General features: G+C 36.0%; 1 protein-coding gene across 14 annotated transcripts in view; it reads right to left on the minus strand.

The window, feature by feature from the left end:
• PPFIA2 (PTPRF interacting protein alpha 2) overlaps positions 1-16,686 on the minus strand; it is a 279,612-nt gene that overhangs the window by 43,415 nt on the left and 219,511 nt on the right. For 8 of the 14 annotated variants that reach the window (XM_072923120.1, XM_072923121.1, XM_072923119.1 and 5 more), the window contains 7 exons: positions 9,560-9,646; positions 9,063-9,146; positions 8,601-8,732; positions 7,597-7,659; positions 5,440-5,531; positions 2,970-3,105; positions 2,276-2,496 (listed from right to left, as the gene is read on the minus strand). In XM_072923120.1, the coding sequence (XP_072779221.1) occupies positions 2,276-2,496; positions 2,970-3,105; positions 5,440-5,531; positions 7,597-7,659; positions 8,601-8,732; positions 9,063-9,146; positions 9,560-9,646 (815 nt within the window). The remainder of the gene's footprint in view (positions 1-2,275; positions 2,497-2,969; positions 3,106-5,439; positions 5,532-7,596; positions 7,660-8,600; positions 8,733-9,062; positions 9,147-9,559; positions 9,647-16,686) is intronic. The other 6 variants (XM_012569038.5, XM_072923123.1, XM_030260423.4 and 3 more) reach the window with 1 other exon arrangement.

Consider the following 16,686-nt stretch of genomic DNA (forward strand, 5'->3'; position numbering starts at 1 on the left):
AACAAGAGAACATGTAAAACAAATTGTCTGGCTTACCCCTACAGTTTGATGAAAAAATGATAGTTGTTTCTAAAGCCCTGTGTTTTTAAGTGAGTTTCATTAAAATCAATTTCTTGTTAGCAAGCAATATAAGCTTCTTAAACATCTATCAGCTTAACAGGCTGTTTCCACTGGGCTCTTTAGTTTTGTTTTTAATTGTGATTGCACCTAGAATAGAAAAATGTCTTTAAAATAAAATGTTTATAAGTCCTTTGCCCATAAACCTGTGCTGGGAGTAGTCTTTTTTTTTTTTTTTTTTTGCAATGAGGAGGAAAAATTATGAGGATCAATGTGAAATGACAGAATAAGAAGTCTGGGGAGGCTGAAACTGTGGACCAGACTTTTCTGAGTGAAATGAAGCAAGTACAATAAATAAAACCATAATATATTGAAAATAGAAGCCTAAAAACTCCTGTGCAGTGATAAAACTTCTCTAACATCCATTTCAGAATTTGTGTAAAACATCTACAGTTCTTTTTGTAATAATGCAGGGAAGAAATTTAAAGGCCAATAATATTTTGAAAGATAATTATAACAATGTTTTTCATTTTAGTAATCTAAATCCTGAATTATCTTGTATAATAAAACAAATCTAAGGCAAAATACATTTTTGATCTCTTTTGATATCTCAAAAAATTGAAAAATCGTTATAGTGTTTGTCAATTAAAAAAAAATCAAACCAAGAATACATGAAATGCAATACAGTTTACAGGACGATCCTTGTAGAACAATTTTCCGGAACCATATAAAAAAATTACAAAATTATATACCTTGTCCTTTTATAATAGTTGCTATGATAATAAAAACCTATCCTTCAGTACAAGATTAGCAGTTGAGAAAATCAACTACTCTCAGTAGACTTCCAGTAAAAATGGCTGTATAAAAAATGCACACTTGCTTCTCTTTTGTTAGGTAAAACTGTACCTAACATCTGAGTCAATACCCTGGATTAGGTATAACAGTGATCTGATTCAGGGCGGCACAAATAATATCCCACTACATCACCTGCAAGCACTGTTCCTTGTGAAAGCCCCTTACTGTATTACTTGTTATACTAGTATTTAGTATTGACAAAAGACTAGTATTGTTTAAAAACAAATATAAATGCCTGAGCTGGCCACTGTGCTGACTTCTTTGTAATAACAGAAAAGATGGATAAGGTTCTTTCTTTTATGTACACTGTTTTAAGGAGATTTACCTTCCCAACACCAAAATATCTTTTTGACTCTGTATCTTGACAGGTGTAGGAAAAGGTTTGAGAAAACAGTGTAATCCTATCTGAACAAACACATTCTGGGACAGTAAAAAATGCAAAGCTTTAGATTTATAATAAAAGGTTTTTCCCTAAACAGAAAACATACTCAAAATCTATACATTCCAACAGTGTTCTTCCTTTAAAGTTACCTCGATCAGAGACTGATTATCTTTTGCCAAATCAGTCTGTCTTGTTTTTATTATATTTCTAACCACAGTTTCTAGTATTACCAGAAGGTCCCTAATACATTTACTTTAATTTCCTTCATCTCCTTCTAGGAAAACAGTTGCTAATGAGAGGATGTTTTTCATACACCAAAGTTTTTAAAGTTGCCCTTACTGAAAAACATAAGAATGCTTTAGGCTTGAAATATGGTTTAATTTATAATAATTACCTAATTAAAACATGTCATTTGATTCTCTACCACTCCATTAAATTTGCACTGATATTGTTAAGATATATTCTATTCATTACCTGTATCCAAATACTATAATCCAACTTGGAGCATGAAAAATCATATTCTGTATCTACAGAGAAAATCAAAACCATGTCTTAGAATATGTGGCTTATATTAGATTTAACATAGGGATAATTGCCAGAAGAAAGCATGAAGAGCACAGAAATAAAATATTTCTGGTAGGAGGTTGTTACTGAGCAAGGGAGTCATGCATAACAGTGGAAAAGACCTTGAAAAGAGGACTGTGTACAGTGGTTTGTGAAGTACCTAACTTACTTTTCTTCAAGTGGCCAACAGTTCTTCACTTGGAATGTTTTTTTAAAGAAATTTCTATGATTAGGAAAGAAAGACTCTCTGTAAAGGTGTTACACAATCAATACTCTCCTCTGGAAAGCAGACACATTATCAATCCTCGAAATAAACAAGCTATTTCCTAATTGCCATGAATAGTACCTGAACTCAAGCACTAAAAGAAGCTTGAAGCTGTAACCATAAATGCATCACAGCTGGTTCAGGCTACATACCTGATTTCTTTGTTGATTGCATCTAGCTGCTCCTGGAGCATCATGGCCAGAGTCTGGGCATCGGAATGGCCACTTGGTGACAGCAAGTCCATGGAGCTGAACAGTGTTTCTCTATCATCATCATCGATGTCTGACATCTCGGTGTCACTTTCGAAAGGATGACTGCTCAGAACACCGATCTGCTGCGTCCTATTCCACTCGTGATCGCCAAGGGATTTTACCTGAGCAGCAATTAGGACATGTATGGCTTATGTCAGAGAAAACTGCAAACTTGAACTTAAAAAAAATGGGAAAGGAAAGCAACTAACACTTCAAAATACTTGTTCAATTATAAGCGCTCCATAATGCTCACAGTATTACTACAAATAGCATGAAGTCTTTTCACATAATTTTAATTTAGGTATCCAATTACTCCAAGGAAAATTTATACAAAAAGACACTCTGGAAAGACAAATAATCAAGTATGTTTGAACTTTTATGTCTAAACTTCAATAGTTTCTGCTGCCATTTTGTACAATAGTTCTCTGTGCAGGTATAGAAAAAACCCTGCTCTCTGGGTTTGGTTTTCTTGTTTGGTGGGTTATTTTTTCTGCTGTTGTTTTCTTTCTGGAAGAAAACCCCACAAACTGCAAGCTCAACAGCCTCAAACACATTCTCTTATCAGGGAATATATGAGAAGAAATTAGGGAATAACCTTTGGTTCATCTCTGCGTACTCCCATCCGGCCTCTTCTAGGCCGCCTTATCACTTTAGTTGACCGATAGTCAGACTGGCTGTCAACCAGCGAGCCCACTGAGTACCTCAGCTCTGTTGATGTGTCCAGATGAGGTCTATAAACAGAATTACATAAGAGGACTGAGAGAATAGTAGGAATAACAACAACAATACAATACCTTTCAGTCTAGCAACACAGATTTATTTTTTCAAACAAACTTCCATGTATCACATAATAAAGGAGAAAATCACAGGACAAAACATAATTTAAAAGTGAAAAATTGAAATAATTGTATGAGAAAATTTAGCGAGACACCAAATAATAAAACCTCTGATTTTTTAAAATTAAAGCTATGCTCAGAAAAACTTGTCATCCAAAACTTTAACAGGAAAAAGCACATTGCAGGATAATTAGAATTGGCAGCTGAATGTATTTTCCTGTATATTTATAACCTCATTATGCCTGAGGTTACTCTAAGCATGTTATATGTTCATGAGTGAGCATATCGATTAAAGCTTTCCTGCTGTAAGTCTATGCTCTACATTATGAAAATATTAGTGAACTGACCTGTGATATTTAACATTGTTAAGGAATTACTAATCTTTATTTTATGACATTTTCAGTGCTTTAACCCCCAATTTTTCCTGTAGCCCTGGTAAATCTTGGGATATTTCAGTGAGGCTTATACAGGATGTCTTCAGTACTTTTCTTGTTTATAAACAGTGGGCCCTGATCTCTTTGTCCTTAATCAAACAGCAGCACCAAAAGTTCACTGTATGGTGTAATAAAAGCATCCTAACCATGGGCTGTGGAACCGAGGTGAAAGAGCAAAGGGTCCATGCACCATTTGAGAATTCAACCACAGAAGTAGAGAACTGTTTCTCAACACACTAGCAATCTCCACATAAAAATATATGAATAGCATGATCACAGTAAAAAAATGAAATGCAACAAAAACCCTCATAGGGCAGTGCCTGTTTTTATCTTCTGTGTACAGTAATTGTCTCAATAGAACTTTGTTCTCATAATCAATAATATTTGGTAGTTGTGAAGCAAGTTGGCAGGAAAAAGAAACAGTCCAGGTTCCAGTTTCTAGCTGTAGATATTCATCTGCTGACCAGCTTTCACTATTTTCCTGAAAGCACAAACTCCAGCCAATGCAGAATTTAACACAGGCAGAGAATAGGGAGTATTTAATGCTCAGAGCTTGCTTTGCCTGAGAGAGATGGGAGCTTCATGAGGTCAGGTTACATAAGGGAAAGTATACTGTTTAGCAGAACCTGCTGAATTCCCAAGATATTTAGATAGCTTATCAAGTTCACACAGCCCTTTGACAAGGGCTAATCAGCTCCTGTTTATGGAGCACAAGCTAATGATATTAATCTAGCCAGAAAGAAAAGCTGCTGCTCTCCAAGGAACCTCCAAAAACCAAAGCTGCTGTTACAGCAGCTCAGTAGCCTGTGTCCCTGCAAGCACTTTCAAGAAAAATGTGTGCCTGTAGTCACATTGCCAAGGGAACAAAAATTCAAAAAGTTAAAAGCATCACATTCTGAATTTCATCAGCTTACACATCTCTACATATAGAAAAATATTATTTGAAGAAATAATTAACGGTTGAGGGAGAAACCATGTCCAGGTACTGAGCAAGATGTCTGAGGACATCAATGGGCAGTACACAGCCGATGGAAAAAAACCAACTCATTGAACAAGAGTAACTTTAGATGAATACAGTGCTCCTAGTTCAGTCTTGGTCCATGAGCTTTGTCTAGCAGGTGTGCTGGTAGGTTTTAAAAACTAACATGTCACTTGTTATGAAAACAGTACATGGCACACAATTATCAATAAAGCAAAAATTTAATCTCAAGAGACACTTTTAAGCAAGAAGGAATTTCTAGAATGACAAATTCTTTGCAGCTGTTAGCAGTTATTTATTATGGCATTTGTCTCACTATTCTTCCCATATTGATTTTCCATGAAAAAGAGGCACAACGTTTAATGTCCAATTATGATGTTTTCACATACAGCTGAAGTTCTGTGGTACATTGCTACACACACTGAGTTACGCCTTGCTAACAAAAAAAAAGAAAAAAATATTATTTTTAGAATAAATATGATCACAAATATGCTGATCAGTTTCAGCATTAAAGAGGATTGCTTCTAATTTATATTTAAGGTCTGGGAAAAAAAGTTGTGTATTTGGATATACTTTTAAAAACATTTCATAATTTAAAAGACTTTCATTTATCACTATAATATTTCAGTGTATACTCACTGATATAAGGCCCTGTTTACTTATGAAAAAAGTGAAAAGCAACAGCAATAATAACTGCACAGATTTTACATTTTAAGTGTACATTTATGTGCGGCTTGAATACATCCCTGCTGTAGATGCTTGCCATCATCATACATTTCAACTTAAAGTGAGAAAACTTTTGTCACAAAATATTACCTTGACAAGGTGGGTTCAATTAAAGAACCAGTCCTCATTTTCATTTGATCCAGTTCAGACCTCAGTTTCTCAATTTCTTCAGCAAGTCTTTCCTGGAAATAAGAAGAGTAAGATATACTTACTTGTGATACAAAATACATTTATTTTATGAGATATGTTCTTGTACAGTTAAACAAGCAAGCAAAGATATACTGAATGTAACACTAACTATAATAAGAAAAGGAAGCTCACTTAAGTCTCACTACTACTAATGAGATGTGCACATCAGAAGGAGGTGGTATAGTGCTCTGCTGTTTTACTACTGCCTGGACGTGTTGGAAGGACAAGTACTCGAAACTTTTTTTTCCTACCATAAAGCCAGGCACAGTTCATTGTGTGACTCGCCACTTGCCCTACAGAGACCAAGATTAACAGTTGGTCTCAATGATCTCCGAGATCAACTTTTCCACCCTACATGATTTTATGACACTATGGGATTGCATCCCAGTCTTTCTATTTACTGATAGAGACCCAGACTTAGAGAGAACTGCATTTAGATGACTCGAACTGCAGCTATATGTCTTGCTCTTGTTGAGTTGATGTGACTCTAGTATGAGGTGCTGCTGGCAAAAAATTACAATTTGCCACAAAATTGGATTTTTGGAACAAAAACACCCACTATTTACAGCTACTAGACAAAACAGCACTGTTCCCAAATTCTACAAATAATTGTTATCTACGTAAAAAGTGAAATGAAAGAATTTTAAGACTAATTAAGAACAAGCATGGGATGGGGATATAACACTGGTCTTCCTAGAGTTTAAAATGTTCAGTACTACAAAAGGCTAGGAAGGAAAAGGATAGGCTATATTAGATAGCTATAAATCTATTTATAGATTTTTATATATATCTGTATGTATATATATATATATATATACATCTATAGATATCTATATCTATATCTATATCTATATCTATTAGATATCTATAAATAATATCTAATAGTAATATCTATAAATAATACTATCTATAAATAATATCAGTTTCAGTGAGTATTATTAATGAATTATTGGAGTATTTTTAAAATATTTCTTGACAGAACAGAATTACTGAGATGACTGATACTCTATTGGTAACACTTCACTTGCCAGTTACTTAGAGATTATTTGTATCTGGTGTTATGTCCATCTATCTGAAATTGCTTCATCAGTTTCTTCATCAAAGTGGAACAAATAATCCCTTCAAAGGGGGACACTTAGAAGCTCTGGAGTCAGAACATGTAGTGACAGGACACGGGCTTTAAAATGAAAGAGGACAGGTTTTAGATATCAGGAAGAAATTCTTTATGGTGAGGGTTCTGAGGCACTGAAATGGGTTGTCCTTTTAGATACTTTAATCTTGCTGCCTTTCTCTGCAGGTTACCTAAACGTGGATGAAAGTAAAATTTTTTTTAACAGATACCTCTTCTGTTATTTTTCTCAAAGGTCTTGATTTTTGATGCCATATGAAATATATATATATATATTAGTATAGAATGGAGCTGTATTTAAAACATTCTGTACAATTGCTTCTACAGGGATTTAATACATTGCAAAACCACTTCTGTGAATCTGAATGCAAATACATTTGTGTATCTTACTGCACTCAAGGCAGTAATAATTTCAAAATGAAATCCTGGTATCTGAGATTAGAAGAAATATTTATAATCAATTTGACTGATTTACTAAACAGCATTAGAGGTTAATTTGTAAGGAATGAAGAAAGGTCACTTTCAGCTATATATAACATAATGCCACTGCACTTGTTAAGAAGAATTGCATAAAATCCAAAAATCACATTCTTCACTATGAAAGTGCAACCAGTAATTCATGCATAACTGTTAAATAAGACATTTTCAGAATTAAAACTTATAGAAGAAAAACTCCAGAGCCAGTAAAATCAACATGAATTTTGGTATTGACTTCCTGAGGCTAGGATATCAACCATGAATTTAGCTCAGAACAACTGTCAGAGACCTTCTAAGGCTATTTACTGCATCTAGGTGATTAAAGGTATCCTCATTTATGTCAGGAAGATTTTTCACAATAGCTGGATAATTAATATTCCATATACATATTTCCAAATAATAATTCTACATATTTCAATAAAGCCAGATAAAATCAAAGTAGTTTACAGTACCTTATCATGTAAGGACTCTTCCAGATTCTTCCTGAAACTTTCAGATTCTTGAATCAAAACATTCTAGAAACAAAAATAAGAGAAAAAAATAAACAAGAAAGAAATCAGAGATATGCTCATGTATCAGATATCACTAGGTACATGTACAAGTTTACAAAGTTCATGTATGTTGGACTTCCAAATTAAAATTCTTTAATGCTTCACTTGCATTATATACTGAATTTTAAATGCCGCAAGAATTCAAACATGTAGGAACATGTGTCTTCTAGATCAGCAAAAACTTTGCATCTTGTTCAACTGAGGAAATGCCTCATCCTTACACAACCAATTCTCCCAACAACTTTTGGCAAGCCTATTTCTCGCTCCATGCCATATCTTGGTTCAATGACAGAAACCAGAAGTACATCATCTGAGAAGTTCTGAAATACCCTTCTGAAAAAGACCAAAAGATTCCTCTCAGTCCATACAGAAGGTGAATAAGTAGAAGAGGGAGGGATTAAAGAGGGCAAATACAAAGGTCAGTAGCTTTGAATTTTGCAGGACCACACTGTCTCACATAATGGAAAATCTGTAAATAAAATTCCCTCTCCAAGGCTAGATGCTCCTTCTCCTGTGGTGACAGCATTTTATTTTTCCCAGAGGAAGTGAGGTGAAATTTGCAGATTAAAACACTGAAATGATAGCACATCTAAAATGGTCATTCCTCTGTTCTCATCCACTTTCTCTCACTGCCTCATGCAGTCTGTCACGCATTGATCCTTTCCAAGCTCTTCATCAGGCTCTTGGCTGATAAACATGTCACTCAAAATACTCAGCATATTTGCAGCTCTTCTGGGAAGACACTCGAGCCCACTCTTGAATTAAGATTCAAATGTGTAAGTTGGACCACATTTGTGGTAATATTTGGTAATACAAAATCAGCATGACGCCTCCATCCTGATAAAAGTAGAACATATGGAAAATCTTTATTAAGCTAAACTTTAAGCTACTGGTGTGTACTGTACCTTTTCTTCAAGTGCTGCCATCCTCTCTTTTAAGTGTAGTTGCAGACGCTCATTGGATTCTGTCAAAAGTCTGTCTACAGTATCTGATAATCTTTTGTTGTGCTCCTCATTCATTTTTTCTCTTTGCCTTGCCTTTAATGTAGAATAGACAAGACAGATTGGTAGGGTACAAAGTTAACCAGTACAGATATATATCATTGGGAAAAAAAAAAAAAAGGTAACTGTAACCATCTAGAAGAATTTCACAGGATATGTAATTACAGTTACTGATTAATGCACATCCATTTTTGTAACAGCAGAATGTTTTCAACTCTGCAACTGGATGTAAATTAATGTTTTAAGATGGTGCCAGCTGCTACAAACAGAACATTTACAATTAGGTAGTTTTGGGGGCTGGAGTACATAATGTAGCACTGTACTGGCATATGAAAAGTGCACAGAAGCTGTTTGCAATACACATACTCTTTGAAGTTCTTGATTCTTCTCTTCAAGTTGAGCTTCTAAGTGTCTCATACGTTCCTCAATGTTTCCATGCCTTTCTTCTGCCTGTAAAAAAATAGAAAGACTCCTTCAGTAATTTGGGTGTCTTTGGAAGTTTTTATCTCAGTAAAGTTTAAACAAAACATAAAGCAAGCTACTACTAACTGCAAACTTAGTTTTCCAAAAATAAACTTTTTTTAAACAGGCAGCTGAACAGCATTGCTTGAAATGTGTCAGCTACAAAGGCCTGTTACATCCAAGCATCAGCAAAACATTGGAGTTATTTATGAGCAATGAAATCAGCCAAATGTAACATGCAGACTGTGCATGGTTTGAACACAAACCTGCCATCGTAAAATTGTAAGCTCCTGAAGCACTGAACTGCACGATGGTTGATTATCAATTAAAAAAAATTAAAAAATGAAAACAAATCAGATGAATTCTATTCAGCAATAGAAAGTAAAGTCCAGTAGGACTACCTTCCTACGTATGGAGATCATTTCTTGTAGTTTAGCTTCCATAACATATTGATAATCATCAGATGAGGTAGAAGAGGTTGGATCAGACTAACAAGTCAAGGAAAAGGAGAGGGACAAAATTGAAAAATCAGAACTAAAGATACTGACACTGAACAGAACACAGCACAGAATGCTTAAAAGAAAAGTGTGATTGAAAATTTAATACTTTTAACTGACAGATTTTTACATGGAATAAACTACACTGATACTTGGTGAAAAAGATGCAGTTGATGTGGAGAAACTGAAAATAATGGGATGCTAAAGAAGCTATCAACCTACACATGGAAGTACAAGGTTAGTGATGGCTGGCTGATGACACATGACTACAGAGTGATTCAAAGCGATACTGTCTAATCTAATGTTGTTTCTCTTTCTTTTTTTTTTTTCATTTTGGTAAACTGAACACCAGAACTGAACTCTCAGAGGCCAACATCAGAAATGCCTGTATATTTCTTCTACCATTCTCTAGGAATGATTACAATGCATAAATACTATGTAATGGACTGGTCAGTTACACTACTATGCAATGTCATGGTACATTCCCTATTTTCTAGAAAACAGAAAGAATGCCAAAACAGACAAGGCTCAAGCTTTCATATGCCATTTTAGAAAACACTATATAAGGCCTGTCATCCAAATAAACAATATAGTTTTCATCCCTTTGAAAAGATCCACCCTGGTGGATCTCTTTGGAAGATCAAGGTCATCAGATGAAAGAAGAACCTATAAATAAAAATTCATTAATAATAATGGAAAGTTATTACTGAGTATAGAAATGGTAATCCAAACAAAGATTCATTACTATTTCTGACAGAAGCTGACCTTAATTAGGTCATTTGTGGCAAAACATGAATATTCATGTTGTTGTCATATCAAACAAGTCTATGTTATTATTCAAAAACTAAAAAAGCCCTTTTAAAAAAGGGAAATGCTATATTAGTTTTGTTGCTATGGAAACAGGAATGTGCATAAGGCGTACGGAGAGGGATACTGATGACTGAGCTGTGAGCTTGCGCTTGTCAAATGCTATTTCACTCTGTCAGATTCACTCTCAAAGTGATCTGAACGCCATCTTTAGATGAACAAACTTTAATATGTACAAGATATACTAATTTTACAGCTGTATTTTTGTGAGATAATTTTTCATATGCTTATCTACTAATGATGTATCAGATTAGCTAGTAATAGGTATCAAAGTAATGCCAGATGTTCATAATAACTTAAAATTATCCATAAATTAAATTCAGTAGTATTATCAGAACCAAAATCAGAACCAGAAAGCAGTCCTGTGATCTAGTAATTTATAAATATAAATTGCAGCATTTGATATGAAAACATCCACATAAAAAAAATTCTGCTTTGCATAAATACAAGAATTTGCTTAACCCTGAAGACCACTAGTATTACTTTCATAGGATATTCATAAAACTCAGATTCTTGTAAAATTTAAGGGAAAGTCTTTGTAATGAAACTCATTTAAATGTGCAGTTCTTGTTTCTGATAATGAAGCAGGCATATTGTGATGTACTTGAATTTATTTATTAGCTGAAACTGTTTTGTCTGCTTATTTCAATTTAGACCAGCAACAATACTTCTATGGTCTTCTTTAACTTATCCTGCCATTTTGCATATTAGCTGGTTTCAGCACACCAGTGCTAATGCACTCCTTCCTCTCCCACTTGGGTAATTAGAGAGACAGGGTTGAACAAGTTACAGCTCTGTGACTGCAGAGCAGATGTCTTTCCACAGAGTGACCAAGTTTTATCCTGCTCTGTATAGAATAGAATTTTCTGCTTTTCAAGTCCTGGCTGCAGCATTGATTCAAGGCCATCCCTTAAAGCATTCTCAAGGGTCATGAGATGACTTGAAATCACCAAAGCTCTGAGAAGACTTGAGTAATTCTACCTCTTTTGAAACCATTTTCATAGAGGGAGGTATAGAATCCACTGGGGGCACCTTCCTACAAAACTAAACTCCTTATAAGCTCCATTAGCTGACTGCAAAACTTAAAAGCAAGTTACTTAAACTTCACTGCTTTTGGTGCCTTGAGACACCACCTAGAGCAGAGGCTGGACAGTGTTAAAGGAATAAAGTAGGTATTTATTAAAAGGCCTTCAAATAGTACACCTTGGGCAGTACAAGAGCCTGGCCAAGGCTGCACCCAGGATGGGTCACAAGTTTTTACACTTTTATAATTTTTGGTCCATTTACATATTGGAGTTAATTGTCCAATTACAGCTTCAGGTTATGAAGTCCCATCCGCCCAGATTGCTCACCTCAATTCACTGTTGTTATAACTTTTGGGCCTGAAGCTGCAATGGTGTTCTTGGTTCTCGGGCTGAAAAAGGATTGTTTTGCCTGACTAAACTGTGAGGAGAACATGCTGACACTTTATATGAAGTTCAGAGTTATATACTAATGCAGTACAGAATCTGGAAAAATTAAATCTAAAACTTAAGGCATCACTTTGATACACTTAATTGCAGTTTAATGCAAAATACGAAGAAAACCAAAGTAAAACCTCTATGTTCACAGGAATCTCATTCACATCCTCTGAAATGTGGTGCTAATCTGTCCTTGAAAAGGCAGTCTGTCTAGTTACCTGTATAATTTATCTTTTTTTTTCCAAACTAAAATGTAATTTTTTCAGTCCAAACCATGCCATAATACCTTATCTGTCTAGCAGCTCTTTTCAATGCAGAAAATAATTGTTATATAAGGTCTAATATTTTTTGGGAAAAAGAGAAGGAATGAAATTATTGTCAGAATTATGTATGTTATTTGAATTCTTATATATACAACATTCTTTAAATAACATGATGTTCCCTTAAGATTCTTATAGCTACCTATTATTTCATAATTTTTGCTGTTTTAATAATTCAGCAGAGTATATGCTATCTTTACATCTCTTTGGTCAAACAGAGAAACTTGAAAATTAATTAAAATTCAATATGCCTTAGAATCAAAACAAATGTCATTATTCAAAACACTGCAAATGTATTAGAATATTTTATGTTTCCTTTATGTACCATTTATTTTGAAAGTGTTATTCTGTATTACTCTTAAAGGACCAAATTATTTTATAGACAAAATATTCAATAATTAGGCTCAAGTGCTTTTCTGGCAGAAAGCAAGCACAGGTGCGCAGACTTAGTATCTACTCTGGGCTCTAAAGCTGCTTAGGGATTTTAACCACTGGTTATTATGTGCCAGCTGCAGGCACAGCCCCCTGCAGTAGGGATGGGAATCAAAAGAGCAGACAGAAACACATGTACATACTCCCATCTTCTCTGACTCACAGAAACCCACCTGTTGCCAAAGACCTCCAGGAACCATCGTCCCCAGCTGGAGCACACTCCCAAAATGAGGGTTTCAACACCTCCCATCACCCTTGACATTGAGGAAGGCCGCCAATCTAGTCTCAAAGAGACCGCTCCAAACAAAAAATCCTATGTAGCAAGTCAGCTGTTAGCTAAGGGATTTGCAAATCCTTCCCTAAGGACTTCCCCAGGCCATGCACTTAGGATTGGTATACCTGTGGCAGTTACACTTTTTTGTTGCTCATGTGTCTTAGTCAGACCCAGAGATTATAAAGAATAACCTCTTTGAGAGACTTGGCAGCCTATAAAATACTGAATGTGTCCATCTCAGCCTTGCAGTTAGAGGCACAAGGCAGAGACTGAGACACCAGTGCTTGTCATGCTTCCGCAGCAGAATTTTAGGCACACATGAGACAGCACAGACAACTGTGGACTTTGAGATTCCTAAAGAAAAGCTGGATTTCTTCCACCTTGTTTTACTAAGAATTAATTTAGTTAAAAACTGTAAAGTATAGCTTACATGACTACTTTCTTGGCAGGCCTTATCCTACGTTCTTTCTTCTTTCTACCCTATGTTTGCATGCCTGTTTGCTCCTACTCTGTACAGGAGGATTAATAAGACACATTGTGTGATATGCAACAACAGGCATTTAAAGCATTTAGCCAGAACATTCAGTTATAAATAGCTTTGGGAAATCATGCATCTTAAACTGGATTAAAAATACATGGACAAAAGCTAATGATGTCTGACTCCTAGGAGAAACCAGCATGAGTCTTAATGTTCACTTTGCACTCTCTATGCCATGGAATAGCCAGCACAAGGTAGTAACAGCCAGGAAGACTCTACATTGTGGAAATACCAAAGCAGCTTGTGTGATCTCTAACCCTGTTAAAACTCTACTGGTGCTCCTGCTGCTAATGCGCCCACAAAAAAGATGTTGCTTTCACATTATCTGTTACTGATGGCACTGCACATTTTCTAGGTCTTCTCATCTTAGTTGAAAAGAAAGAAATCCAAATTCAGATGCAGAAATCACTTCTATAATATAGGTGCCAGATTTTTTTTTTTTTGTGCTGAGTTGCAGGAACAAGTCTAAACTTTTCTAATGGTACAGTCAATTTCCCTGGTTTTGAGACCTTGACTTTTCAACACCTGCACTACAGTTTTTTATCCTGGCATCCTATGTTTTAGTCTATCCGTAGAACAAGGGCATTATTCACAAAGAATGCATTATTGAACTGAGCTATGAAGTTGAAGATGAAAAGAGGTGATCATGGTGACAGAGTTGCAACAGCTCACATAGTTATCAACTAGTTGCTCACATCTAACCTGTTACCAATGTGACAAAATTAATTGTCTCAGGTGTTCCCTTTTTCTAAACCCCAACCTTTCAGTCACTATATAGTCACAACTTCTTTCCCCTCCTTTGTTTTCCCACTACCTTCTATGCCTCCTAAGTTTAGTAAGCAGCTCCTTCAATTTAGCTTTGTCAAAATTGCTTCTTTCATTTCTTCCTCCTATCAGGGCAAAATCTCCCAAGAAAAGGGAAGCGAAGTAAGAGGGGTGTTTTGAGAAGACAGAATGTGTTGTAAATGTGAAATTTTCTTTGGCTTCCCTTCCCTTCAAAGATTTTGCTTTTCTTGCCTGTAAGAGGATTTATCAACTTCCTTCTCCTGCTAACACATATTTTCTCTCTCTTGTTCTCCGAGAAGGTTCTGTATTAACAACATCCACTCCTTGCAGGGGAACTACTTTCCCCTCTTTGCATCCTTTTTACGGCAGACATGCTCCTTTTACTTGTTTTGCAACTTCTTCCCTGCTTGAAGCAAACCACATCCCCACACTGACACAAAACAACCATTATGTCCCACTTGCCTCCAACTCTCAAGTCATTTTTTATCACCTTTAAAATTAACTAAAGGTGTTACTATGCTAAATGTGGTTTATTATGATATGGTTTCCTCTTCTCCATCTCAGTGCTTCTCTAAAGCAGCTGAAAAGCATGGCTGGTATTTCTGGTGACCTGCATACAGGAATGATGGTGTAAAATGCTGACTGCTGTCTTGTGATCAGAGAAGTGACTTGGTACCTCTGCTGCACAAGCACGCAGGGGTTGAAGGACTCCTAGTGGGAGTGAGTGAATGGAAGTAGGTGGATGCTGGCTGGCCCTACTAGACCCCTTCCTTGAACACATGCAAGGAGAAACTGTGTTGGACAGAAGATTCTGGATGCTCCAATGTCTGTTCCTTCTGAGGAAAATAAATATTTTGTGGGATAAAGAAAGGTAATACAGGAGGGAGTTTCTTTCTACTAGGAACTGCCTCTTCTCCTGAGCAGGCACAGACCAATACTGTGAGAGTGAGTAGAAGGTGGCTTAATGATTCATGGGAATCTAAATCTTGGGACACATGCTGAGAGCTGTGCTACTTGTCATGACCAGATAGTTACCAGTGTGATGGCCAGGCAGGACAGCACAGTATATGGGATCATGCTGTTCCAGGTTAGTCTGCCAGAGGCTGACTAACCCTCCAGTTGCTCACCCAATGGGCAGAACACAGTGAAAACAAAGCCAAAGAAAAGTTCAAATGATTCAGGTAAATTTATGGGTACTTATCCAAGTTCACTGTATAGTCCAAATTTTTGGAAGTTCACTCCTTATGAACTAGTTTGGGCATGGAAAAGTAGCAGAAAGACACATCACTAGCTTATATACATAGAAAAAGGAAAACCAGATAGTTTAAAAAACTGATATGCTACAAGGATGACAGTTTATATCCTTCATCTGCAGAATCCCAACCCTGATTTATTATGAGCAAGAATATAAAAAAGGTTGAATGCAGAACTGCAACATGCAACTTTTTATATCTGTGGGGGTTTGGGGTGGGGATGGAGAATAATCACAGACAAATCCAGAACATATTTTTCTGGTTTATCTCCACATGTAAGTAATTGGTCTTATATTTTATCCACAGCAAAGCAGATAACCCATGTTACTTTAAAATACATAATAAAGCATGTTTGGCTTAACTCACTTCTTCCATATGATTGTAACCCCATTAATCTCAGAGAAGCCATTTTCATTGAGAATAGTACTAAAGGAAGGAGAATCAGTTTTGACTCTCTCTCTCTTTTTTTTTTTTTTTTTTTAGTGCAGAAACAGTAGCTGACTTGGTGGCTCCTCTTTTACTGGGTATACATAGACACTGCAGCGATCACACAGCTCAGGTGGACAGGCTTCAGGGATTCTGCAGCCAGATAATTTGAATCCTACAGACAGCATGTATGTTGGCATAAAGTCCAATCAAGGCAAAATTAATTAAGCATTATTCAGCCCCTCAGGCAGGATCTGCAGCTGCCAGATCTGCAGATCTGCAGTTGACCTCATGTACGAGCACACCAGCTAGTTAACTTAAAACTACTTAATTAAGCTGCAGTGATTACAGCATCCTTGGTTCAGAGCCTCTTTTATGTGATCCATGAAAAGCACTGGACTTTAAACTTCAGAGCTCTCAAAGCAGCACTTTAGTAAGCTCTGCAGTTTGCAAAGAAATTGTATACAAGACACATAGGCCACAGGCCTATTTACCCTATTGGCCAAATTACAACATTCTCCTTCACGTTATATATTCCAAGGTAGCACAATTTATCTGAAATACATGTCTTCAGTTCATTTATGTAATCAGTCTGAAATGAACAGAACCAGCATTACAACCTATTTCTCAGAGTTTCCCACTTGGCAAAAACTTTGATCAACTACATCAAAGTGA

This window comes from Taeniopygia guttata, chromosome 1A, assembly GCF_048771995.1.
Source record: "Taeniopygia guttata chromosome 1A, bTaeGut7.mat, whole genome shotgun sequence".
Classification (NCBI taxonomy): Eukaryota; Metazoa; Chordata; class Aves; order Passeriformes; family Estrildidae; genus Taeniopygia; species Taeniopygia guttata.